At 52.0% G+C, this 22,778-nt stretch overlaps 10 protein-coding genes across 10 annotated transcripts; 6 read left to right on the top strand and 4 right to left on the bottom strand.

Annotated features, from left to right (window-relative positions):
- Nucleotides 1–291: 291 nt before the first annotated feature.
- Nucleotides 292–1,894, bottom strand: P168DRAFT_268246 (putative 2-heptaprenyl-1,4-naphthoquinone methyltransferase; the record flags this gene model as incomplete). The annotated part of the gene is made up of 2 exons (XM_024835080.1): nucleotides 1,000–1,894; nucleotides 292–929 (listed from the first exon to the last, which is right to left on the bottom strand). The coding sequence occupies exons 1-2, from the start codon at nucleotides 1,817–1,819 to the stop codon at nucleotides 292–294; spliced, it is 1,458 nt and encodes a 485-aa protein (XP_024693792.1). The 5' UTR covers nucleotides 1,820–1,894.
- Nucleotides 1,895–3,570: 1,676 nt separating this feature from the next.
- P168DRAFT_326902 (aromatic prenyltransferase) lies at nucleotides 3,571–5,119 on the top strand. The gene is made up of 2 exons (XM_024841172.1): nucleotides 3,571–4,888; nucleotides 4,949–5,119. The coding sequence occupies exons 1-2, from the start codon at nucleotides 3,723–3,725 to the stop codon at nucleotides 5,079–5,081; spliced, it is 1,299 nt and encodes a 432-aa protein (XP_024693793.1). The 5' UTR covers nucleotides 3,571–3,722; the 3' UTR covers nucleotides 5,082–5,119.
- A 385-nt stretch (nucleotides 5,120–5,504) lies between these two features.
- On the top strand, nucleotides 5,505–6,615 carry P168DRAFT_304244 (putative prefoldin subunit 1). The gene is made up of 3 exons (XM_024838830.1): nucleotides 5,505–5,695; nucleotides 5,762–5,928; nucleotides 6,025–6,615. The coding sequence occupies exons 1-3, from the start codon at nucleotides 5,666–5,668 to the stop codon at nucleotides 6,191–6,193; spliced, it is 366 nt and encodes a 121-aa protein (XP_024693794.1). The 5' UTR covers nucleotides 5,505–5,665; the 3' UTR covers nucleotides 6,194–6,615.
- A 2,524-nt stretch (nucleotides 6,616–9,139) lies between these two features.
- Nucleotides 9,140–10,816, top strand: P168DRAFT_326904 (uncharacterized protein; the record flags this gene model as incomplete). The annotated part of the gene is made up of 3 exons (XM_024841173.1): nucleotides 9,140–10,400; nucleotides 10,451–10,516; nucleotides 10,607–10,816. The coding sequence occupies exons 1-3, from the start codon at nucleotides 9,195–9,197 to the stop codon at nucleotides 10,814–10,816; spliced, it is 1,482 nt and encodes a 493-aa protein (XP_024693795.1). The 5' UTR covers nucleotides 9,140–9,194.
- Nucleotides 10,817–11,074: 258 nt separating this feature from the next.
- Nucleotides 11,075–12,622, bottom strand: P168DRAFT_252409 (putative mitochondrial carrier protein). Its single transcript, XM_024834322.1, has 2 exons — nucleotides 12,383–12,622; nucleotides 11,075–12,275 (listed from the first exon to the last, which is right to left on the bottom strand). Exons 1-2 carry the CDS (start codon nucleotides 12,432–12,434, stop codon nucleotides 11,341–11,343), a joined length of 987 nt encoding a protein of 328 aa, XP_024693796.1. The 5' UTR covers nucleotides 12,435–12,622; the 3' UTR covers nucleotides 11,075–11,340.
- A 684-nt stretch (nucleotides 12,623–13,306) lies between these two features.
- On the top strand, nucleotides 13,307–14,913 carry P168DRAFT_310606 (ceramidase). The gene is made up of 4 exons (XM_024839409.1): nucleotides 13,307–13,615; nucleotides 13,697–13,883; nucleotides 13,970–14,486; nucleotides 14,544–14,913. The coding sequence occupies exons 1-4, from the start codon at nucleotides 13,526–13,528 to the stop codon at nucleotides 14,725–14,727; spliced, it is 978 nt and encodes a 325-aa protein (XP_024693797.1). The 5' UTR covers nucleotides 13,307–13,525; the 3' UTR covers nucleotides 14,728–14,913.
- A 152-nt stretch (nucleotides 14,914–15,065) lies between these two features.
- On the bottom strand, nucleotides 15,066–16,560 carry P168DRAFT_326907 (putative toxin biosynthesis protein; the record flags this gene model as incomplete). The annotated part of the gene is made up of 3 exons (XM_024841174.1): nucleotides 16,317–16,560; nucleotides 16,114–16,252; nucleotides 15,066–16,051 (listed from the first exon to the last, which is right to left on the bottom strand). Exons 1-3 carry the CDS (start codon nucleotides 16,512–16,514, stop codon nucleotides 15,066–15,068), a joined length of 1,323 nt encoding a protein of 440 aa, XP_024693798.1. The 5' UTR covers nucleotides 16,515–16,560.
- A 618-nt stretch (nucleotides 16,561–17,178) lies between these two features.
- On the top strand, nucleotides 17,179–20,196 carry P168DRAFT_268262 (BRCT domain-containing protein). Its single transcript, XM_024835081.1, has 4 exons — nucleotides 17,179–17,384; nucleotides 17,440–17,876; nucleotides 17,948–19,337; nucleotides 19,403–20,196. Exons 1-4 carry the CDS (start codon nucleotides 17,292–17,294, stop codon nucleotides 20,051–20,053), a joined length of 2,571 nt encoding a protein of 856 aa, XP_024693799.1. The 5' UTR covers nucleotides 17,179–17,291; the 3' UTR covers nucleotides 20,054–20,196.
- On the bottom strand, nucleotides 20,065–20,952 carry P168DRAFT_342879 (ESCRT-II subunit protein VPS25; the record flags this gene model as incomplete). The annotated part of the gene is made up of 3 exons (XM_024841827.1): nucleotides 20,065–20,362; nucleotides 20,409–20,484; nucleotides 20,611–20,952. Coding segments are annotated over 3 exons (531 nt in total), but the record flags the coding sequence as incomplete, so codon positions are not given.
- Nucleotides 20,953–21,304: 352 nt separating this feature from the next.
- Nucleotides 21,305–22,756, top strand: trm8 (tRNA (guanine46-N7)-methyltransferase). The gene is made up of 3 exons (XM_024834323.1): nucleotides 21,305–21,584; nucleotides 21,672–21,859; nucleotides 21,941–22,756. The coding sequence occupies exons 1-3, from the start codon at nucleotides 21,406–21,408 to the stop codon at nucleotides 22,639–22,641; spliced, it is 1,068 nt and encodes a 355-aa protein (XP_024693801.1). The 5' UTR covers nucleotides 21,305–21,405; the 3' UTR covers nucleotides 22,642–22,756.
- The last annotated feature ends 22 nt before the right edge of the window (nucleotides 22,757–22,778 follow it).

A 22,778-nucleotide genomic window follows, 5' to 3' on the forward strand; every position in this document is an offset into this window, starting at 1 on the left:
AACACAATGGCCCATAGAAACCCTCGCAGGAGGAACTGGTACAGTTCTGTCCCGAGAGTCATCGTAGTAGTGTATTATCTAACTAGCTATGTATAGACAATATATTACCCCAATCCGCGACAAATAGTGGGGCGGGAATTTAACTGCTAGGTATACAAGTGGATTCCAGTCGAAAAGAACAGTGATGGCGGGAGTTAAACGTCCGCTATAATTTGCTTAACAATCTAGTCTGATTTAGTACCTCGTTAAAAGGCATAGTATATGACGACAACTTCATATAGACAATTGGCCCTAATTCTGGAGTGGTCTCGCTACGAGAATAGCAGCTTCGTCACCAATAGCATGCGGGCGATCACGAAAGTGCAGCCGTAAATGAGGTAGCAACGCCTCCTTCATAAGCTCATAGTTAGCGTCTTCCAAGAACCAGAACCCGACAAGCACCTCCGCCGCTCTTCGACAGCGTTCCTCAACATCCTCTTCTGGAAAGGCACAGAAAGCGTCCACGCGCGAGATAGTGATATCCGCAAAGCCACGCGAAGTAAATACCTCGGCCGCACGCTGCAGGAGATAACCCTGATGATCGATTCGGGTATTCTCTGCGCTCAAGGGCGCACAGATACTATTGAGCAGACTCACCAGCTCATTGTCTGGGGCTCCTTGGACGACCACAATGCGCGCATTGGGATTAGAACGGTCCACAACTCGCGCCATCTCGTGCAGGGACTTTTCCAGGTCGTCCACGTAATGGAGTACCCACATCGCGACAGCGGCATCCACGAACCCGGAGACAAAGGGCAGGTTCTCAGCTGAGCCGTTGCGGATCTCGATGGTCCCATTTGCGCTGCGCTGGAGTTGCATGGCGTTTCGATCGGGATTCGGCTCGATGGAGAACGCTTTCGCGCCCCGCTGGGCGATTTCCATTGGCAGTTCTTGATAAGTGTCAGTTCAGGGTCTGAAGTACATTATAGAGCCGGAGGGCTGGATTACTTCCGTGACCACTCCCTATGTCAAGTACCCTGTGGTTGTCCTGCAAAATCTCCATCACTGCTTCAAACTCATCGCGCACAAGGCGCTGGGCAAAGGGGGCCCAGGCTGCCTCACAAAGAGGATGAGGACCCCTATACGAGTCTGGTAGGGGGAAGGGGCCAGTGAGGGCATGCGTAACTCGCTTCTCGGCAATGACCAGGTATTGGTCGTACTTCTCGTTCGGAGAGTCAACTTGGAGTGTGCAGGATTTCTCCAATCGAATCTCAAAACCCGCACTTCGGATCAACTCCAACCATTTTTCTTTCGTGTAGAGTGTGTAGATAACTCCCTGCTGCATGAATTCCGTCTCGTAGTGGCGCGCCACCTTGCCGCTTGCATCGTAATCCCTGGGGTCTTTGACGAGGCTAGTACTCGGGACTATCCCAAAAACAAGAAGACCGCCTGCTTGCAGCCACTCGGAGAATTGAAACATCATCTTACGGATCTCGTTGTTGGTGAGCTGGAACAGAGAGTAGACGGTATAGATGGCATCAAACTTGGTTTCCGGCTCGAAGGTTGTCATATCCGCTTTCATAAACCGCCCTTTTACTTGATTCTGGGCAACGTCGATCATCTTCTGGGAGACATCAATGCCGTACACCTCGTGTCCAGCCTGAGCCAGCTGATCCGCCACTGGTTTTCCCGTGCCACAGCCGACATCCAAGACCGTACTGCCCGGCTGCAACATAGCCAGGGAAGTGTTGATAAACTCCTCGAGCCCAGGGTTGTTGCAGTAAACATCTTCATACTGTTTACCAACCAGATTGAAGGTTTGTTCCGCGGTCAGAGTCATCCTGTAGAGACCAGATAGTGGCAGTGAGGTTGAGATCCCGAAAATTGGTTACTACGTAGTAGGTGGGTGTTTTGTTATTTAAAACCCGTTTCCAGCTTCGGATTGTCGCCATCTTCGCTGACAGTAATGAGTCTATTACTATTTAGCTGCAAATTCTCCCTTGAAATAAGAACCTATTGCTTGTGTTTTCATTCAAGTAAGGATCATTGGTTGGCTGGCCCAAAATGAATTCTCAGCCTGTGCACAGCTTGAGCTGAGCGCAATCTTGGTGTGTGCTAAATGCACTCCCACCTCCTAGATTTACATCAAGCGGCTTATCAGATTAGAGGGCAGATGATAGAATGGAGAAAAGATGAACACGCCGAGGTCTATATAGACAGTTGGGCAGTTTTTATCAAACGTTGGCCAGTATCCATACAAAATACAAATCCTGTTTTTTTTTGGCACCCCGCTTTATCTCAAGCACATTCTTAGCACAGACATTCCCCTTACTTGCCCTGGGTCACGTCACCTGGAGATTTCTCAAATGCCGGGAGGTAGTTATCTCCTAGCATTCTACCATGATACGCAGAGGACTTCGTACGCGTTGGGGATCAGTGGGACAACTCTTTGCACTGTGTTGTGCCACGTTACTTCAACGTCTCATACCCAAACCGGTACAGAAAATGGAAAAGTGACATCACTGTCTATTTGTGATTTATTGTGCGAGCAACAATTTGACCTATATACTCTACTTATACATTTACATGATTCATTCCTGTGTCTACACTACTTCCGCAGAGATGCCTTGGATTACCCGTCCTAACCCTAATATGGTCCCGTTGCAGATGAATGCGGTTGGTTGCTGCTATGGATACAACCAGGCCGGTGAGCAATGTTATGCAGCAACAGTGTGTCCAATCTGCAATGAAGCCGAATATAGCTGGTATTACGGGCGATGAGCAGTTGATTCTCTGGTGCGGGCATTGGTGCAGGCGAAGAGGAAGACTTACGTGGCGCTATTTTAATCCTGCAGCGTAGATTACGATAGGGCCGATGTTCATTGCTTACCTGGTAACAATCAATGCGTTAAAGTCAGAAAGATGCAGAGAGAATCGACGTTGATGGATGACTACCTGGAGTGAGACCGACTCTAATCACAGGGACGATCTAGGCCAGAAGTAATACCCTTAGATGAGTTCATTGGTCACCACACAAGGTTATCTGCAAATTTATCACTCACGATACCATGAAGGAATAAATTCTGCAGATCGAGCTATCATCAGCAAGACATGGAAAAGCGATTTGAATCCATGCCAACGTACTGAGCACCGACTACAGCAACCGTCATGATAACCAGAGCCGTGGAGGAACAAAAGCGCAGATGTCGTGGCTCCGGCACCATCAGGAGATGGTGAGCACAAAGAGTAAGGGCAGGTTCGTGCGCCTCAAACGGTAGTGGTGTGCTCCGAAGCGACAGTTGCCGTTGATGAATGAAGGGGCGGTTTTGTATGATATCATGATATATGATATAGATCTGTAGTTCAAACTTGGATTCGTATAGCCTGGCTTCGTATCCCGTCAGCACGCAGGAAGGACTACGTCGGTTCCAACAGTTGGGGCCTTGATCGACACACACACACGCCCACTCAAGAATTTGTAAAAGCTTGCTGATCTGCCGGTGAAACGGAATTGTGCTACAGTGAGGGTAGACACCTCCCTTTTTCAACTGCGGACGGGAGAATCATTGCATCAACATTAAAGCAAGGCTTCGAAAGTATCTCCTTTGGAAACACCTCAGAATGTACTTAGGCACTTCAAGCTCTCGCTCACTGCATTTGAAGACCACTGTACTTTCAATCTTGACAGAGGCGAAATAATCCTCTATCTCTTCCCATTTTTAAGCACTACCTCCTGTGGCAAAATGACCAAGTCAACAGTAGAAGAGCACGAGGCGAGAGGTGCAACTTCCAAGGTCTTCCAAGACCTAACAAACGCACCGACCCCTCCGCTTCCAGATGCTGCTCAAGAAGAATGGTGGCTAGATGCAGGGTCCCTGCTATCGCGCCTGCTTCAAGTCGGCCAATACACCCTCAAGCAGCAAGAAGAACATCTTCTTTTCTTTCGTCAACACTTCCTCCCTTACTTCGGTCCATATCCGCCAAGATGGAACAGTGTCCTCACTCGAAGCGGTCTTCCTCTTGAATACAGTCTGAACTTCCAGCAAAGCAGGGACCCTGTCGTCCGCATCAGCTTCGAGCCTGTCAGCCACTTTGCTGGGACGTCTGCGGATCCATTCAACAAGCGGCCGAGTGAGGAGATGGTAGATCGGGTTGCCAAAATGAGACTCAGGAATTTCGACAGAACCCTATTTGACCACTTCGCAACGGAAACGTTCATCACAGACAATGAGGTTGAGCGGATTCCCAACCTTGACAGTTACCCTGTCAAGACCCATACGGCACTGGCGTTTGATCTCAACGGCGATGATATCTGCGTGAAAGGATACGTTCACGTCCGATGGAAGAGCATGTCCAGCAAAACCCCAATTCGTGACCTAATCCAGACCACTTTTGCGAAAGTCAAAGTAAAGATGAACTGCGCCGCCGCAGTCGATCTAGTAGATGCCTACATGGCGGAAACCTCTTCCTACAACCAGTACAACTTTCTAGCATGGGATCTCACCCCCCTGCATCAGTCCCGGTTGAAGCTCTACGGCGCCCACAATGAAGTCTCCCTGTGCAAGATCGAAGAAGTATGGACTCTGGGCGGTCGTTTAACGGATCAGATTGCAACAGAGGGCCTCGGGTTGATATACCGGCTTTGGGAGCTTTTGGGGCTCGATTCAACAACCCGCCAGTACGGCAACGGGTACGACGACTACATGAACCAAGGGGTAGATGACAGGCTTTCGCCGCTCATTTGGAACTACGAAATGCGTGCGGGCTCTACTCGGCCGTCCCCAAAGATCTACTTTCCCGTCCACGGCGAGAATGATCTCAAGGTGGCAACTGCGGTTTCGCACTTTTTGGCGTCGCTTGGGCCGAAGTCCGAGGGAGCGAATTATGTGAAGTGTTTGGCTTCGCTGTAGTAAGTGCATTTGTTTCCCTGCCATTGTCGTCAAATGCTGATACTCGTCTTTCCTGCCAGCCCCCATTTGGATATCAGTATGACCTCGCGTCTCCAGGCTTGGATATCCTACTCATACACGGAAAAGGGCGTTTACATGAGTGTTTATTACCACTCGACGAGCTCATATCCATTGCCTAGTTGCGCCCATTGACAGCTCAGGGTTGCCTTCTAATCAGAAGTAGTCTAGTGGCTCAGCCTCTTTCTGGTTAGGACCGGTTATCTAGCTGATAGATCAAAAACAACTTCATGTTCTCTAGTCTAGACTCTAGTGATGGTTTCTTCTGGCAAAAGCGCGTCATTACTCAGCCAAAAGTCCTCTAGTAGAACTCAAGGTAGAGCGAGCACTGACAAAGAATATATCAAGACATCGAAGAAAGCCATATACATTTGAACCCTGTTGGTGAGAAATATGAGAAATAGTATGGGGAAGTCCGCCCAAGCCCTAAGCCCTATCTACATGTCCGTATACGGCAACCCGCAGGTCAGCGCCCGTGCCACCCCCCGCCGGTCGGAGTCAAGCTTGGCAGCGGATGTGTTCATTGTCCGACTTCATTCTCCGCTGCACGGTAGCTGTCACATTATCACCACAGCTGCAGACCTTTAATCTTTGTCCAGTTCATTTTATATACTCTTTTATCTATCAAGGATTTTTCCTCCTTTCCAATCTTAGCAGATAATTTCTCACCGATCTATTGTCCCCCTCCTACCCCTCAACTACTATCCCCCGCCGCCAAAATGTCCATCCCCAACGAAGCTATTCAGAAGGTGAGTCCCTTCCCATTGGACTACATATTTTCTTTGATATCGGAACTGATGATCGCGCGCCTACAGCTTTACCAAGAGATCGAGGCCCAGTTGATCAACTCGCAACAGCAGATCGGCATCTGCAAGGCCCAAATCTCGACCAAGCAACGCGACATCCGCCTGATGGAGCTCACGTCGAAGGAGATGGGATCGTTGCCAAAGGACACCTCCGTGTATGAAGGAGTAGGGAAGATGTGAGTCGTCAACATCCCCGGGACATGTGGCATGCGCCTCCACTTTGCGCGAAGATGGCCTCGAGAAGACAAGTATCTAACCTAGGCGCGTGGCAGGTTCGTGAACGTCCCTATGGACACAGTCGACAAGCGCATGTCTTCCGAGACCTCCCAGCTCAAGTCGGATATCTCAGGCCTGGAGAAGAAACTGTACAGTTTGGAGATGACGCACAAGAACAGCAAGGACAACATCGGCAAGATCTTGAACCCCGCGAACAAGTCGTGATTGGCTGGTTTACAGCGGTTTCCCCCTGAATTATTCGTATCCGACATATCAACAGCGGCAGGATGGATATGATAAAACACGTTGCTGCCCGATCGGGCGGCTCTGGCGCGGCCTGTGCTTGAAGGTGTGGGTGGATTTGAGGATTCCGAACAGGGGAGCGTAACGCTTGCGTTTGCGGCGGTGTCGGGTACCTACAGTACTTACCTGACTTCTGCTACTACGCGCTGAACTGTCTGGCGATCGTCCGGCTGGACCAGACGCTCGGTAGATGTGGGCGTCTAGCATCAGCTAGTATAGCCTATGGGTGTCAATTGACTTTATTGACAGGCGTGGTTCCAATGAGTTATAGTTTCATCATCCCTTCACCATTTTTTTTTCTTTTGGTGTTTCAGCTATTTTAGAATTGAAAGATACCATTCCCGATTAATTAGACAGAATCTATGTCTATATCAAAGTATATCCAACGTAAGCAGCGACTCTATACAGACCACACGGCTCTCTCTATAGGGCGAGGGCACATATGTATTGTAAACCCACTCGGTCATACAGTCTATGTCTCGTGGGACCTCAAGTCGATGGATATAGATCTATATTTTTCTATCTGAGTAGAAGAAGAGATTGTGCTACGGTACTACCCACTGGTATAGAACGTTCGTGTTAATGTGGCTGGGGCGGACTGGATTGAAATTGTGCCCCGCCGGGCCTGGAGGCGCTCCAGCTGGAACCTGTTTACTGCAGCTAAACTAAGCTTCGTTCCTTTGCTCAGCTTTTAGTGCTACTATTCGGTATACAAAACACGTTTTCGGCCTCTTCTCAACGCCATCAAAGATGGAGCCAGCGCGATGTTGATTGCTCCGGCATCTCCGATAGTACTCTCCAATCAAGGCACCATCAGCCTGTCTTTTCACGGTGAAGCTGTATCATCGTATTTTCCCCATGATGGGCTACTTTCATTTCCAGAATTGAACAGGCCCTGGGTACTCTGGGTCTGAGAGGGCAGGTAAGCCTCAAAGTGTCAGCTGAAGGCGAAAAGACCGGATTTTCGGGTTGAACTAGTCGATCTCTGGTCGCTTTCTTCACCAAGGATCGAGCTGTCGCTCTGACTATAGGGTTACTAACAAAAAGCTCCAAAGAATGTTTCTCCCTCCTTGCTTTTGGAGAGGTAATCGCGTCATCAATCATACCGTCAAGATATATTCTCATGTTCTTGGAAGACCTGGCGAGAATATCTCCTATATTTCACCAAATCTGAACCATCTGGAGTGGGATGTCACTCGCGACCAGACTTCATCGCTTCTCATCGCTTGAAAAACAATCTGCCGGACTATTGTCCACACAATGTTCTCTTTTCGAGATCCACTGGCCAAGTCACCATGGTTGACTTCGAGTATGATGCGGTCCACAGAGGTATACCAGGGGGGTATGAGACACGGAACTGCGCTCCATCCTTGTAAATGAGGAAATATTGGGTTTCCCTGCCAGCAAATTTTTCTGTTCGGCTTTCCTGGCCGTATCTCGGGGTATAGGACTTCTTTTGGTGGAGTGGGCTAATAAATGGGACTGGGGCTGCTATGCGAGAGCTGTCCTCTCTTACTTCTTGTTTAGTATTCTTGATTGTACTTTTTTTTCTATCTATTCTTCAGAGAGATAGGTTGAAGAAAAGGAAATGTCACTTATCATGACCAAGGAAACATGCCAATATCATCAGGCAACACCCAAAAGAAGACCTTCACCAACAATACACTATAACCGCGATGGCAAGAGCGAATATGTACGAAAGCTCGACCATATCCAACAATGTATGGACAATATGGACAGCCTAAAGATCAACTGGGATAGATTGACTATAAGATCTTAATATCAACCACACATCATCGATCCACTTTATTTGGAGGTAAGAAGTACTATATATTCCACCATCGGTGGATCTAGATTAATTAACCAGACAAATGACGTATTTCCACAACAGGGATTTGACCACACATTTTCGTCATCAGCATTCTTACATGACCGACAACCGCGGGGCAGGGAATTATATAAGAGGGTATGATGATCGATGGGGAATCATCATCCACCATCATTCTCATTCTTGGGAGTCAGCAGTGGCGCTTGATCACACTTCTTTGTCAGGCGATAAGGCTCGACCCAGCCTTGTCCGGTTTCTCCGTATCCATAAACTTCTTGGTTCCCCGCGGGATTAACCGCTCTGTTCCGTGGTCCTTCTCCAACAAAGACTGATAATACATCCAAGCGACACGCTGCATGCGCCTTGGTGTTTCAAAGGAGCCTCCAGACGATCAAGAAGCCCGCAGTGCGAATCAAGAGCCGCCTGCAGGGCGTACCTACTGGCACTTGTCTAGTTCTTTTCGATATCGTTGGTGAGTGTACCTATCTTCTACTATTTAGTATCTAGTATATATCATCCCCATGGTCTTTTCCTTTCGCGCTGCCTGATGATCGGCATAGGCCCAATCATGCTTCCTGCTTTCTATCCTCCAACCAGCTCACTGCCTATTCCTCCACCCCACTTCAGCTGAACCGTTTACGAGACACGGGAGGCTGGGGGCTTTTTTTAGTCGATTGATTTCCTGTTCTTTCAAGCTTTTCTTTTGTTCTCTGTGGAGGTTCCCTGTCCTTCTTTATCTCCTGTCTTCCCACTTCTCTCTCTGATTTCGTGGATTTCCTTCTTACTTAGTTGTGTCAGGCCTCCCTTACTGCTGATCACAACCTTCTAACCCCTCATCGCTTCGCTCTATCTAGATCGATCGATCGACTTATCAGCGCCACGGCTCCAGAATAACCCCGCTTTTACATCCCCATCTCGCCTTTTATCCTCTGCGTTTCTGATCAAACCAGACCAAAATAGCTCTCTGTGGAGATCTATATCCAGTACTTTTCCACTTTCTTTCTTCCTCTTCCTGAAAAAAAAAAAAAAAAAAAAAAAAGAAAAGAAAAAAAAGAAAAGAAGAATACAAAAAAAACAGAAATAAAGCCGAAGAAAATGAGACGTCATACTCGCCGCGCCGCCTACTCTGACTCTGACTCTGAGTACTCCGAGTCAGATCTCTCCATGGAGTTACCCTCCCCCAACCGGCACGCCCATTATCGCAGACGATCTGTCTCCCGCCATCGCTTCCACAGCCCGGAGCACAAAACCACCAGCTTTCTGGCCCCCATCCAGCAAGATGTCCACCTCCACCGGTCGGCCTCGACGGGCACCCGTCGGCGACATGATCGGGCCTCGCCGGTAAATGTCACCGTCGACATCAAGAACGATTCCCGCAACCGGAGCAACCTCAAGGGCACGAACAAAGCCCGCAAGGAAACCCAGGAGTACGTGAATCCCTACGAGTCTGACGAAGACGAGGCCGTGCTTCGCAACCACCATCGGCGGCGGCACCACGGCGCCAACATCTCCCGCGAAGCCTCCCCGCGGCAGCCGGCGCGCGACTTTGACCTCGTCATCGAGCAGCGTATGCTGGAGCACAACGATGCCCGGCAGGACCTCGAGCTGCTCCGGCAACAGCAGGAAATTCAGCGTCTGGAGCGCGAGCTCGCTCGGCACCGTGAACAGCGCGACCCGCACCAGGAGACCCGTCTCCTGAAGGAGGAAGAGGACTGGTACGAGGACGAGATCAGCGATCGGCTGCGGCGGCTCGAGAAGTTCGAGAAGAAGCAGCGTATGGAGGAGGAGCAGCGACACGTGGAGCACCGGTACAAACTACGCAAGTACGAGGAAGAGCAGCGACGGGCTGCGGAGGAAGAAGAGGTCCGTGTCAAAATGCGGGAGGAAAAGCTCCGGGATCTCCAGCGCAAGATGGAAGAAGAGGAGGAGCGCGAGCGGATTAAGAAAGAGATCCGCGACGAGGAGGCGAGACAGCTGCTGGAGGAGCAAGAGAAGCAGCGCAAAGAGGCGGCCATGAAGCAGGCTGTCATCGAAGAGTACCAGCTGACTGAGGAGCGCCGTAAGAACGCCATGCGCGATATGCAGAAGCAGCAGGACGAGGCCTTCAAGCAACGACTGCGGGTGGAGTATGGCTTGTCGGAAGAGAAGATCGAGGAGCTCCTCAAGCAGAAGAACAAGGACGAGAAGAAGAGCAAAGAGAAGGGCAAAGACAAGGACAAGGACAAGGATGACAAGGATGACGACAAGGAGAAGAAAGGCAAGGGGAAGCAGATTGAACACCAGCGTCCTACTTGGATCAAGGTATGCCATTACAGTACCCCTCCGGTCATGGTTCGAAGCTAACATGTCAGGTCCACCGCGATCATCTCCTTCCAGAAACCTTAATATCCTACAATTTGCCCTGGGACTTTGACGATGTAAACATCCCTCTTCTCGTTCTCCTCCTGTTTCTTTCTCCCCCGTCCTCTTTCTCTTTTGAACCTGCATAACTAACCAACCCCTACCAGCTCGACGGCAACTACCTCATCATCAAAGAATACATCCCCGAAGACCTCCAGGACGAACTATTCGCACACACCAAGCGTATCCGCCAGGGTCGCCTCGTCTCCCAGACCTCGAGCTCCCAGACCGAGCTCAGGGTGAACGACAGAAGAAAGGACAAGATGTACCTCGTGCGGAAGAAGAGCCCTAACCGGCGGGCGTGGATTTTCACTTGATTTGATCCTGATTGATATACGTGATACGTGATATGTGATATGTGCTTGGATATGACTTTTCTTTTTTTTTTTTCTGGTTAATTTCTTCTTCTTCTTTTTTCTTTTTCTCATTCTTTTTGTCCATCCTCTTTCTTCACTCTCCAATTTCGATTTTTTTTTTTCTAAATGATCGCACTTTGCCTGTCCCCTCCCTTAACGAAATCTGCTTGCTTGATTGATTGACTTTCTATCCACGACCATGTCCATTCGATATTATGAGTTTACGAGATTATATATACGTCATTTGAAATCGTCTCGTATTGTATTGCGTTAGGAGCTGAGAGTTGAGTGATTGATGATAGGAGTACCTAAGTATCTAGCTAGGTAGTTGCTGTAGCGTATATATAACACCAAGAATGATCTAGACCTTTACCATATCGTGGTCCGTTTTGTAGTATACATTTTTCTTTCTTCTTTCTTTCTTTTGGTGTGGCGTGCAATTGAGGCAGGGGTCCCTGACTGGAAAGTGCACATTAGAAAGGGAGTCACCCCCCATTCACAGCCCAGTGCTTCTCCGCCTGCAGGATAAGTTCCTCGTAGACCGTCCACGCCAGCGCCGAACTCAGCGCCTTACGACCGATGCGCAGCCCAAGTCCGCCGAAGAGGCTCCGGGCCCCGTCCTCGTGGATCATCAGCCGCACCGCCCGCATCATATTGCCGTACCGGCCCGGCATAAGCTGCAGCCGCGTCTTGACCGCGTCGAACGGGTTCGTGATCGCCGTGGCTAGACCCGCCGCCAGGGCGCCCGATACGAAATTCACCGACGACGAGGATGTCGTTCGTACTGGCTGGTCGCTGCCTGCTTGGCCCGGCTCGGGGCTGGTCAGGGTCCCGATGTGTCGTTTGAGTTGCTCGTAGAAGAGCACGTAGAGGCCTGCGTAGGGCGCGTCTCGCGCGGCGGTTGCGCCGAAGCCTGCGAAGAGCCCCCGCATGCCTTCTGTGCGGACGATGTCGCGCCCTGCGCCGTAGAGGCTGCGGTAGGCGTAGTAGTCGGATTCGTAGCGGACTTTGAGGACTGTCACGGGCATCATGACGAAGCCGGCGGCGACGCGGGCGGCTGCGCCGGTGGAGAGGTTGGCCCAGTTGGAGAGTTTGGGGAGAGCGGATGTGGAGGTGCTGGTGATGGTGCTAGTGCTGGAGTTGGCGAGTGGGGCGGTCTGCGCGATGCCTTGTCGGAGGGCGTTGAGGCTGGTGAAGTAGAGGGCGGAGCCAAAGCCCGTGCGGAGGGCGGAGGGGAGTGTCCCGCGCCATAGGCTGCGGATTGGGTGTGGGGAGGCGAGGATGGTTTTGAGGGTTGGGAGGAGAGCGGAGGTTTGGGATTGCTGGACGCGGGTCTTGAGGAGGTCGGCGGGTTGGAGGAGGATGGCGGATGTGAGGCCGGAGAAGAGCCCTGCGGTGAAGTGGAAGGTTGTTTTGGATGCTGTGGGGGGGGGGGTTAGTTATGTTGTTATGGATGGTTTATGGATGCCTCGGTTGGTTGTTTTTGTCGCCGGTTGGCGATTATTGAGGCAAACAGAGTAGACATACAGATTGACGGGGCTTTCACCGGTGGCACGGCATATGCAGCATTGTTCGACATGTCGGAGGTGAGGACCGCAGGTTGACTGGGCACCTCACCGGATGGAGTGATTTGGTTGATGAGGTCGAGTAGTCCGCTCACATTGGTAGTCACGGGTACATTTCAGGATATAGACACTTATTGAACACAGTTGTAATGCCTGGGAAGAGCTCACACAAGTCTCCTCGGAATATATTGTTGGTTGGAGATGGACAGATTGAAGATATCAAGAAAAGAAGAAAAACACAAGATTCGGAGCGTTGGTGAGGTCATCCCGGTTCGGGTCCGGAGATCCTGTGATTGGCGGGGATATGGCACTAGTCCCGATGCGGTAAGACAGACTGCCTGCATAACCGGTATTATTACTCATCCAGATGTGCTGCATATGACAAGTACTGTTTATTATTAGGAATTCTATAGTAGTATTTTAGGTGTTATTCTTAGGATTATTAGGGATTAGGTGCATGGTGGCCTAGGGTTTCAAAGCTCTTTTGAGGCTGTTTAATATATTTACTTCCTTACTGATCTCCGAGCTCAAACATCCGTTCATTTCCTAACAAAGAATGCTATTGCTTGCGTACCTGTTTAGAATGCAAACGGCCGTCTTCACAGCCCCCAATGACCAAAATAACTGGACCCAATACCCTTTACCATACCATGGATCATCTGTCCAGGACTTCAGGTACTCTCAATCCTCTCGTCCGACATATTATACGATTACCATAGTTTGGAAGCGTACGGACCTGGGGCCTCTCTCGGGCAAACCAATCGGTGGGGAAACCAGACCAAGTACGTCACGGGTTCTGCCAATCATCGGGATAACCTGATTTCTAAGGAATCCATTTGCCTTGCGGCGAAACAGACAACCTTAGGCATTCGTCGCCTCTTTACTCTTCTTCTTCTTCTTCTTCTTCATCCCTTCTCCTCACTGTCCTAATTTTCTATTCTTATTCTCATTCTTATTTCTCCTTCAAATTCTGCCATGCTCTGTTGTCTCTTGTGAGCACACACTTTCTCCTCCCTACAAATCTCTCTTCCTACCTCTATACGACTGTTTGTTTGTCCATCGGCCCACCCCCGCGCAAAGCCGATAACTCCGCACCTCGTTCGTCATGCTTGAATGGCCTTTTTCCTTTCCCTACCCGGCCGCCAAAGTTGGGTATTGGGGTCCTGTAACATCCACCTTGAACTGGTGTGAGGAGGTACGTTCATATGCGCGTGCTGACGCTCTTGTCTGAAGTCCCTCCCTAGCTTCTATAGTACTAACCCGGATCTCCGCGCAGGACTACTATGCCACGATCTACTCGGCGGAAATCGTCAACACCGTGACAAACCTTCTGTTTATGTGGCTGGGCGTCAAGGGAATTCGCAGCTGTCTCCGTCATGAACACGACCAGATCTTCCTCGTGGCCTACTGCGGCTATCTTGTGGTTGGGACAGGCAGCTTCCTGTTCCACTCGACCCTCAAATGCAAGTTTCCCCATCTCCTCTCCCCGGCCCAGCAAGGGGCGTCTGCAATGCAAAGAGCGGTTCCTGACAGATTCGCGTATTCACAGATCCCATGCAGCTCGTGGACGAACTCTCCATGATCTACACCACCTGTCTTATGTGCTATGCCTCCTTCTCGTACTCGCGCTCGGTCCGCACCCGCGTCATCCTCGCGATATCCCTAACCAGTCTCGCCGTCTTCATCACCCTCTACTACCACTACCTGCAAGACCCCGTGTTCCATCAGAACGCGTACGCGCTCCTGACCACCGTCGTGGTCATCCGCAGCATGTGGACTATGGAGAAGACCCTCCGCCCGTCCCTGCGACACACCACCGAGGAAGACCGCCTGGCGCGCCAGAAGCAGGGCCTCCCCGTGCCGTCCAAGGAGTACCAGCACTACGAGAACGTGCGCGACATGAAGACGCTCAAGACCATGTGGTTCATGGTCGGGTACGGCCTGGCTATGTTCCTTGGCGGCTTCGCCATCTGGAATCTCGACAACTTCTTCTGCTCCACCGCTCGCCGCTGGCGTCGCACTGTCGGTCTGCCGTGGGGTATCATCCTGGAAGGACATGGCTGGTGGTATGTCTCCCTTTTTGTTTTCTTTGAAAGAATCGCATCGTCGCTAACATGCAACAGGCACATCATGACCGGCCTCGGCGCCTACCTCTACATCATCTGGGGCATCTGGCTCCGCCACTGCCTGAACGGCCGCCAGGAGGAGTACCACCTGCGCTGGCCCCATTTCTGGAACGTCCCCGAAGTGGTCCGCACCACCCCGGAGCAGGCGCGCGCGAACGGCGCGCCCAAGAAATCGAACTGAGCCGTTATAGACTGGGGGATATGATATAGACTCAATCAAATTGATATTTTTGTCTGTTGAAAGCGCGCAGGCCAGGAGCCTCGGCGTTTTGCTTTGTTTTTTTGGGGTGTTAGATATGCTTTGCAGTTGTTTTCTATCATTCTTATTCTTTTTTGTTTCCTCTTAGATTGATGAACTTGAGCTTGGGTACCTATAGACGAGGTCTCGCGTTGTTTGGGACCTCTGGCTGATAGAATACTTATATTCTATGGATTTCGTCTGCGTAGTGTAGTATATACTATTCTAGTAGTCTAACAGATGGATGGGAATCAACCCAACCCCTTAATAAAAGAGAGAGATCACAGCTTCGAAGGCGAAGCCTTCTTCTTCCCCCTCACAGGCGCAGGCACATGCTCCTTCCACCTCCCATCAATAGTCATCTTCTCAACCCTCGACTTCCTCCCCCACGCCTCCCGAAACGCCCTCTCATCTTCCCGCCACCGCCTCATCTCCCCACCCAGCCACGCCCCCGCCGCCTCGCCACACTCCACAGGCGCCTCCTGCGCGAGCAAATGGCCGACCTGCGCCATATACACGTCCCGCACGCGGCCCTCCGCCGCGCCCCCGCTGCCGCCTAGCCCTGTCCCCGTGCTCTGCATCTTGTCGGCCATCATCTCGGGGAGACACATGTCGGATTTGCCGGCGAAGAGGTAGAGCACGCTTGGGCGGAGGTGGGGGAGTTGCGCGAAGATGCGCGAGGGTTCGGGGCGGTAGAAGGGGGAGGAGCCCTCGTGGAGGGGGTTTAGGTCGGGGTGGGTGACGCGGTTGATGGGGACGGGTTTGCCCGGGGGACCGTCGTAGTTGGGGCGGGAGAAGGTGAAGACTTCTTGGTGGATGGGGGTTGTTAGGGTTACGGGGGTGTCCTCGTTGGGGGGAAGAGGGGATGGGAGGGGATGGATGGCGGTGGGGAGATCGCGCAGGCCGTGTTCGATCCAGCGGTCGAGGACGCGCGGGTCCCAGGTTTGGTAGAACGGGTTGCGTCTGAAGCCTTCGGCGGCGGCTTTGCGCGAGGGCCACTTGTCGCGGCGGTAGGTGGAGAGTTGGGTCGTTTTGGCGATGACCATTTTCTCTTTGGCGGATTCGAGGGGGTCGAGTTGGGTGGTTTGCTTTTGGATGACGGGGTCGAGGAGGACGAGGGTGGTGATGAGGCGCGGGTGCATCAGGCATAGTTGGACTAGGTGTGCGCCGCCCATGCTGTGGCCGATGCCGACTATTGGGCGCGGCATCTCTTTGCGCTTGACGTTGACGAGGTGGAGGAGGTCGCGGGGGTGGTCGAACCAGCTGGCTGTTTTGTTTCTGTTAGTGACGGTGGTTGGTGTTGGGTGGGTATGTAACGCAGGTACATACGGTCATTTCCTAGAATATTCTCGTTGAGGACGCTGCTCTGGCCCTGATGCGCGACATCGGCCATCCAAATGCTGCGTATCCGGAACCCGTTCGCCTTGGACCGGGCATGGATCTCCTCCCAGAGGGGTTCGTAGAGTTCCTAGTCGGGCGATGAGCGACGCTTTTCTCATTCATGAGAGGGCCACCCCCAGGTTCGGACATACCTTGGGAAAGCCATTGGCGTGCGCTGCTAGAATAGTCACATCCCCCGGCTGGGGATTCGGATTGTCTATGGGGATGTACTGTTTTACTGCCATGTGCAGTTCCTCTTCCTGCTCGTGCGCCGTGGCGCCAGGATACTCTCGGATATGCTGGCATTCGACGACATGGTCGACGACTCGGAAGGGTCCGCTGGATGACATTGTGTTATTCCCACTGTCAAGGCAGAAGGAGGATAAAAGGGTGACGAGAGTCGAAAATAAATGTATTTCAGGATCATTGATTTGGAGCGAGACATGGGGTTTAAGAGAGCCCCACCGATTCCCCAGAATGATTACGGGGGTTGCGGCGCCTAGTTGGAGTAGTGTTGCCGGGCCTGGACCGAGGTTCTTGTGGCTGTCATGGCCGATTCTTGTTGCCGATGGATTACTAGTACGCAGGGATTATAACAATCCAAGGATTGTCATTATTACTTGGGATTTATCTCTTCTTTTTAATACTACTACTATACAATAGACTGTCAGGTTCGAACTATAATCTCTGTCTGTAAATGGCTGCATAATCTGTTGCACAACCTCCGCGGACAAATCGTAGGCGCATAAACCGACTGTGTTTACTCTATAATCGGCACAATTCTATTGATTTATATTATAATCATTGAAAGGGAAAGTTTATACGAATTCATTAGTGGCTAAATATTTACTCAATCAATATTGCCAAAAGAAAGATAGATAATCAAATGTATGCCAATGTCTGTCATCAAACACGTGACCTGGTGTCGCGACGGGCGCGTGGGCGCGTTGCGACAATTTGACAATTTGATACATCCAGTCAATCCGACTCCTCTTCAACACATACATGGCACATTTGCCCTCCCTTGCCTACTTAAACTTCCCTAAGATTGGAACATCCACAACCCTCACTCTAGACCCGTGTATATCAATACCCCAAAGAAAGCGCCCCCAAACGAAACACCCACCATGGTGGGCCAAAACGAGCAGTTCCTCCTCTTCGAACAATGCAAGGTCTGCATTATTTGTTCTAAAGATCTCTCGCCCGATACAGCGCATCAAGTACGCATCGCATACTGCTTTCTGGTCTACAGTATAAGTACTAACTTTCCGCTAGATTGCGTCCACCCTCGAAGAACATGGCGCCGAGTCGGTCATCTACGAGCCCCCAGCGACCTTCCCCGCGCTGTCGGATTTCACCCATCTCCTGTCCTGCACAGTCGACTTCCCGGCCTTTGACGATGCGAACGACACCCTGATCCCCGTCGTCAAACCGCAATGGCTCCAGGCCTCCCTGTCGAAGCGCAAGCTCGCCAACCCGCGACAGTACAGCCCCGACCCGAGGCTGTTCCTCAACGATGTGGTCGTGACGTGCGGGGACATCCCCGAGGGAGATAAGGATGCCATTATCGGTGGGGTGCTGGCGAAGGGTGGACTGTACAGTCCCAAGGTGTCCCAGATGGTGACGCATTTGGTCGATTTAACGGCGGATTCGGACAAGGCGCGAGTGATCTTGGCGAAGAAGTTGAATGCTCGCATAGTGCTGCCGCATTGGTGGGTTATACATTAGATGGCGGATGCAAGTCGTTAATGACTGCGACATTCAGGCTAACTGCATATACTAGGTTCGACGACTGTTTGAAACTCGGACGCCGCATCGACGAGCGCCCTTATACCCTCCCCGATCCTGAAATCCTCCGTGCGGGCCACGATGCGCCCATCCGGAACTCCGAAAACCGCGACATCGTCGGCGCTTCGACTCCCGAGCCCACAAACCTACCTACCCCCATGATGTCTCCGCAAAAGCGTCCCAGGCTAGACGTGTTCGAGGGCCGACAGGTCGCGCTGTCCAACGACCTAGGCATCGGCCCGCATCTCCTGGGCTCGATCACGGATATCATCAAGCAAGGCGGGGGCTCCGTGACGTCGGACGTCGCCAAAGCGAATATCGTGATCTGCCGCTATAGAGAAGGCGTCTCGTACCGCCTGGCCTCAAGACTAAACAAAGAAGTGGGCAACCTCTCATGGTTATATCACCTAATGACATACAACACGTGGACCTCGCCCCTCCGACGCCTCCTCCACTACCCCGTCTCGCGCGCAGGAATCCCCGGGTTCAAAGGCTTGAAAATCAGCCTGTCCAACTACGTCGGCGAAGCCAGAGCCTACCTAGAGAACCTAATCGCAGCCACCGGCGCAGAATGCACCAAAACCTTAAGACAGGAAAACACCCACCTCGTAACCGCCCACGGCAACAGCGAGAAATGCAACGCCGCCAAGGAATGGGGCCTGCAAGTTGTCAACCACTTGTGGTTGGAAGAAAGCTACGCGAAGTGGAAATTACAACCTGTCTCAGACCCCCGCTACACGCATTTCCCTCGCCGGACTAACCTCGGCGAGGTCGTTGGCCAGACTCGTCTTGATAAGGCTATCCTTGAGCATCTCTTCTTTCCGTCTGAGCCGCAGTCGCCCGATGAGGTCCCCCGCCGTGCTATGCAGAATAAGGATCAAAACGCGGCGGCTGCGAAAGCGTCGGGGTCTATGGACCCGCCGCCGCCGGCTAGAGAGGACGATGATGCGCTCGTGTCAGGGAGCGCCACGCCAGTTGCGAAATCGCGCAGCAAAGCGCCCGACAATAAGAAGCTACACACGCCAGCCCGATCTCGACTGACGTCTGAAGGAAAAGAAAACGACACGCCGTCTTCGACGAGTAGTCGGAAGTCAAAGGACGCTGCAACGGCCCGTCTCCATGAAATCGCTCCGGATATTGCGCTGTACGAGAAAGAGAAGAAGCGCGTGGGTGGGGTTATCTACGGCGGTCGGAGGAAATCCGACGAGGATCGAGTGGCGATGGGCAAGAAGCGCAGGTCGGCTGAGCCGGAGGTGGAAAGTGATGCTGAGGAAGCTGGTGATGCTAAGAGGCTGAAGAAGTCTAAGCCGTCGGTGACGATGCATCTTTTGATTACGGGGTACCAGCCCTGGGTGGGGCATGTGAAGAGGGAAGATGCTGATAAGGTGGGTTTGATCTTTCTATTCTTCGTGAAGAGTTGTATGGAACGACATCATGCTGACTTTAAAAGCGACAACTTCGAGAACTCGGAATCCTGGTGGTCCAAGACGCCCGGAGGTGTTCCCATGTCGCCGCTCCCAGTATCCTGCGGACCCCCAAGTTTGTCAACGCGCTCGCGTACGGACCAGACTTTGTCACTGTCGATTTTATTGCGCAATGCCTGAAGGAGGACGAACTCCTAGACCCAGCCAGCTTCCCACTCCAAGACAAGGCCGCCGAAAAACGATACGGCTTCACGCTCGACAAGGCCCAGACGCGGGCTAAGAAGAACAAGAACAAGCTGCTCAAGGGGTATCAAGTGCAATGCGTGGAATCAATCCGCGGCGGGTTCGACGCCTTCAAATCTATCGTTGACGCCAACGGAGGCGAATGCTCCCTCTTCCGCGGACGCGTCACGCATCAAACGCAGCGGGAAGAAAGCGCGGAAAGCGAGGACGAGGACAGCGACGATCCGAGTCAAAAGGAGGTGTACCTTCTCAGCAGTGCGACGCCCGACCATCAGCGGTTATGGCCCCGGTTCCGGCAGATGGCGCAGGGGATGGGCAAACGGCCGCGGATTGTGCGGGTGGACTGGCTTCTGGATATTGCCATGTCGCAGGAGCTGCATACCGCGGATGCGTACGAGTTGAATGAGGGGATGGTCGAGGAGTTGGAGAATTGAATAGATAGCTTGAGTCGATGCTGGGCTGGTGTTGTATATCTCCGTTGTTACTTGGGAGTAACTGGATCTCGGGATTCTGTTTGTTCTTTTTTGAGGAAACTCATTTGTATATTGCATGCATGTATGCATACCGTCCATACGTTTTGAGTTATTGCGTCGCCGCCACGGCTAAGCCAACGAATGAATGTCCACAGCATTAGAAGAACTTGACGCCTTCTTGGCCCTCGCTGCCAAAGACTTGAGCCTTGCCTCGCTTGGCTATGACATTAAGGGACCGCAGCATGACGTCGGGGTCCATGCCGTGCCATTCTGGACCCGTTAGCATCTAAGAGCCAAGGAGCAAGCATACACCTACCTTGCGACATAGTTGCCTCCCCTTCCAGCAGCTCATAAACCGTCAACACCATATTCTTCTGCCCGGTATTCTCAACCTACACAACGGTCAGCACAGGAACTCCCTCACACCACCAAGAACAGCAGAACAGGGAAGAAAAACACGGGGAAATAAGAGAAAGGCAAAAAAGAAAGAGATAGAGAAAGAAGAAAGAATAACATACCCAATCCTCAACAATCCCCGCCCACTCCTCCGGCCTCCTCCACCAAATCCACACCAACGTCTTACTCGCCCCATCCGCCCACTCCGCCCTCCTCCCCCCACCACCGTCCTCCTCCCCGCGCGCCATCCAGTCCACGACGTTCCGCACCTCGCTGAGCGAGAGCCGTTTGTGCAGCGCCGCGTTGTGGAATAGCGGCGAGTCGACGGCTTCGACGAGCGAGAGCCGGTAGATGCGGTGATGGCGGCACCAGGACTGGATCAGGGAGGACCATTTTTGGAGCTGCGCGAGGCGTGTTGCGCTGTTTGGTTGGGGGGTGAAGAAGGGGGGAAGGAGTAGGTTGGGGGAAGGGGAAGGTTGGTGTTGGTGTTGTCATGGTGGGGGGAGATGTGTTGGTGGGTGAGGGCGGAGTGTGTGTCAGTCGATATCGAGATTTCAGGTCGGTAGGAGTAATAAGATTGGGTATTAGTGTTGATTGTGTAAGTGTTGATTGTGTAAGTGTTGATTGTGTAAGTGTTGATTGTGTAAGTACTGAGTGTGTCAATGAAGTTGAGATGCGATATAGATAGACGTTAGCTAGAAGGTGACCTCGGAGATAAGATGAGGAGAAGCACCCCGCCGCTTTCTCCGCCTTGATAGTACAATAATTTCGCCCGCCGAAATTTCCGCAACCTCCGCAACACCGGTAATCCACCACCTCACCCACAAGCTTCCACGCTCTCCACCACCAATTGACTCACTCCTTGTATTCGCCCACAAACCCAACAAAGAAAGTCAATAGAGGAAGAAGCAGAAAAAATGTCAACCCACCCCCAAAGGCGCTCCAAGCGCAACGACTACCGCGAAAAAGCGGCCGCCGCAGCCGCCGCATCGCAACAATCCGCCGACTCCAGCGCAGGCGACATCAAGCTGCCCAGGAAGAAGTTTTACCGACAGCGGGCACACGCGAATCCTTTCTCGGATCATCAGTTGGATTAGTGCGTTCTTTCCCCACCACCAATTCCCCCGAGCCGAGGAGTGCAATGGCACAGGTAACATTGCTGACTTTTTCTCTCCTGGTACAGCCCCCTCAGCCCCGCGCACATGGACTGGGCATCCCGCTATCCTGCGTATGCGGACCCCAACCCGGAGAATGTGAACCTAGGTGGGTTCAGGCAGATGCTTAAGGATGTGGAGGTTGTTGATATTGGGTGTGGGTTTGGGGGGTTGCTGGTTGCGTTGGCGCCGTTGTTGCCGGAGACGCTTATGGTTGGTATGTTCTCTCGCCCACACTTATAGAATCTACGTGTGGCACTCGAAGGATAGAACGGACAAGACTAACGGCATGGAAAAGGAATGGAAATCCGCGTCCAAGTCCTCGACTACGTGAACACGCGCATCAACGCCCTCCGCGCGCAGCAGCTCAGACTCCGCTCTGCTACTCCTAATAATCAGGGCACGCCTGCTCCTCCCTCCTCCACCGCTGCCCCTACACCAGTCCCCACCTCCGCTCCCACAGAAAGCAATAACGACGAAGACGACGACGACGAAACCGCCCTCCCAACAACCACCCTTCCCGGCGGGTACCAAAACATCAGCGCGATCCGCAGCAACACGATGAAATTCCTGCCCAACTTCTTCGGCAAGCACCAGCTCTCGAAGATCTTCATCTGCTTCCCGGACCCGCACTTTAAGGCGCGCAAGCACAAGCAGCGCATTGTTTCGGAGAGTCTCAATGCCGAGTATGCTTATGTGTTGCGGCCCGGCGGTCTGCTTTACACTATTACTGATGTGGAGGAGTATCATCATTGGGTGTTGAGGCATTTTAGGGAGGGGGATGTCCCCGAGGGGCAGGAAGGAGAGGGAGAGGAGGAGGGTGTTGTTGGGGACGTGAGGGATTTGTTTGAGAGGGTTAGTGAGGAGGAACTTGCGAAGGATGACTGTGTGCGTGTTATGAGTATGGAGACCGAGGAGAGTAAGAAGGTGACGAGGAATAAGGGGAATAAGTATGTGGCTGTGTTTAGGAGGAAGGCGGATCCGGAGTGGGTTGTTTAGTTGTATGTATATATATTTTTGTATTTAGATTTGGTTATTTTTTGTGAGGTTTTTGTGAGTTTGTTCTGTTAGGTTCTTCTAGCGGGGGTGGGTGTATGGAAAAGTTGTGTTATAGAGGTATTGTGTTGAGCTTCATG

This window comes from Aspergillus campestris, assembly GCF_002847485.1.
Source record: "Aspergillus campestris IBT 28561 chromosome Unknown P168scaffold_5, whole genome shotgun sequence".
NCBI classification, from domain to species: Eukaryota; Fungi; Ascomycota; class Eurotiomycetes; order Eurotiales; family Aspergillaceae; genus Aspergillus; species Aspergillus campestris.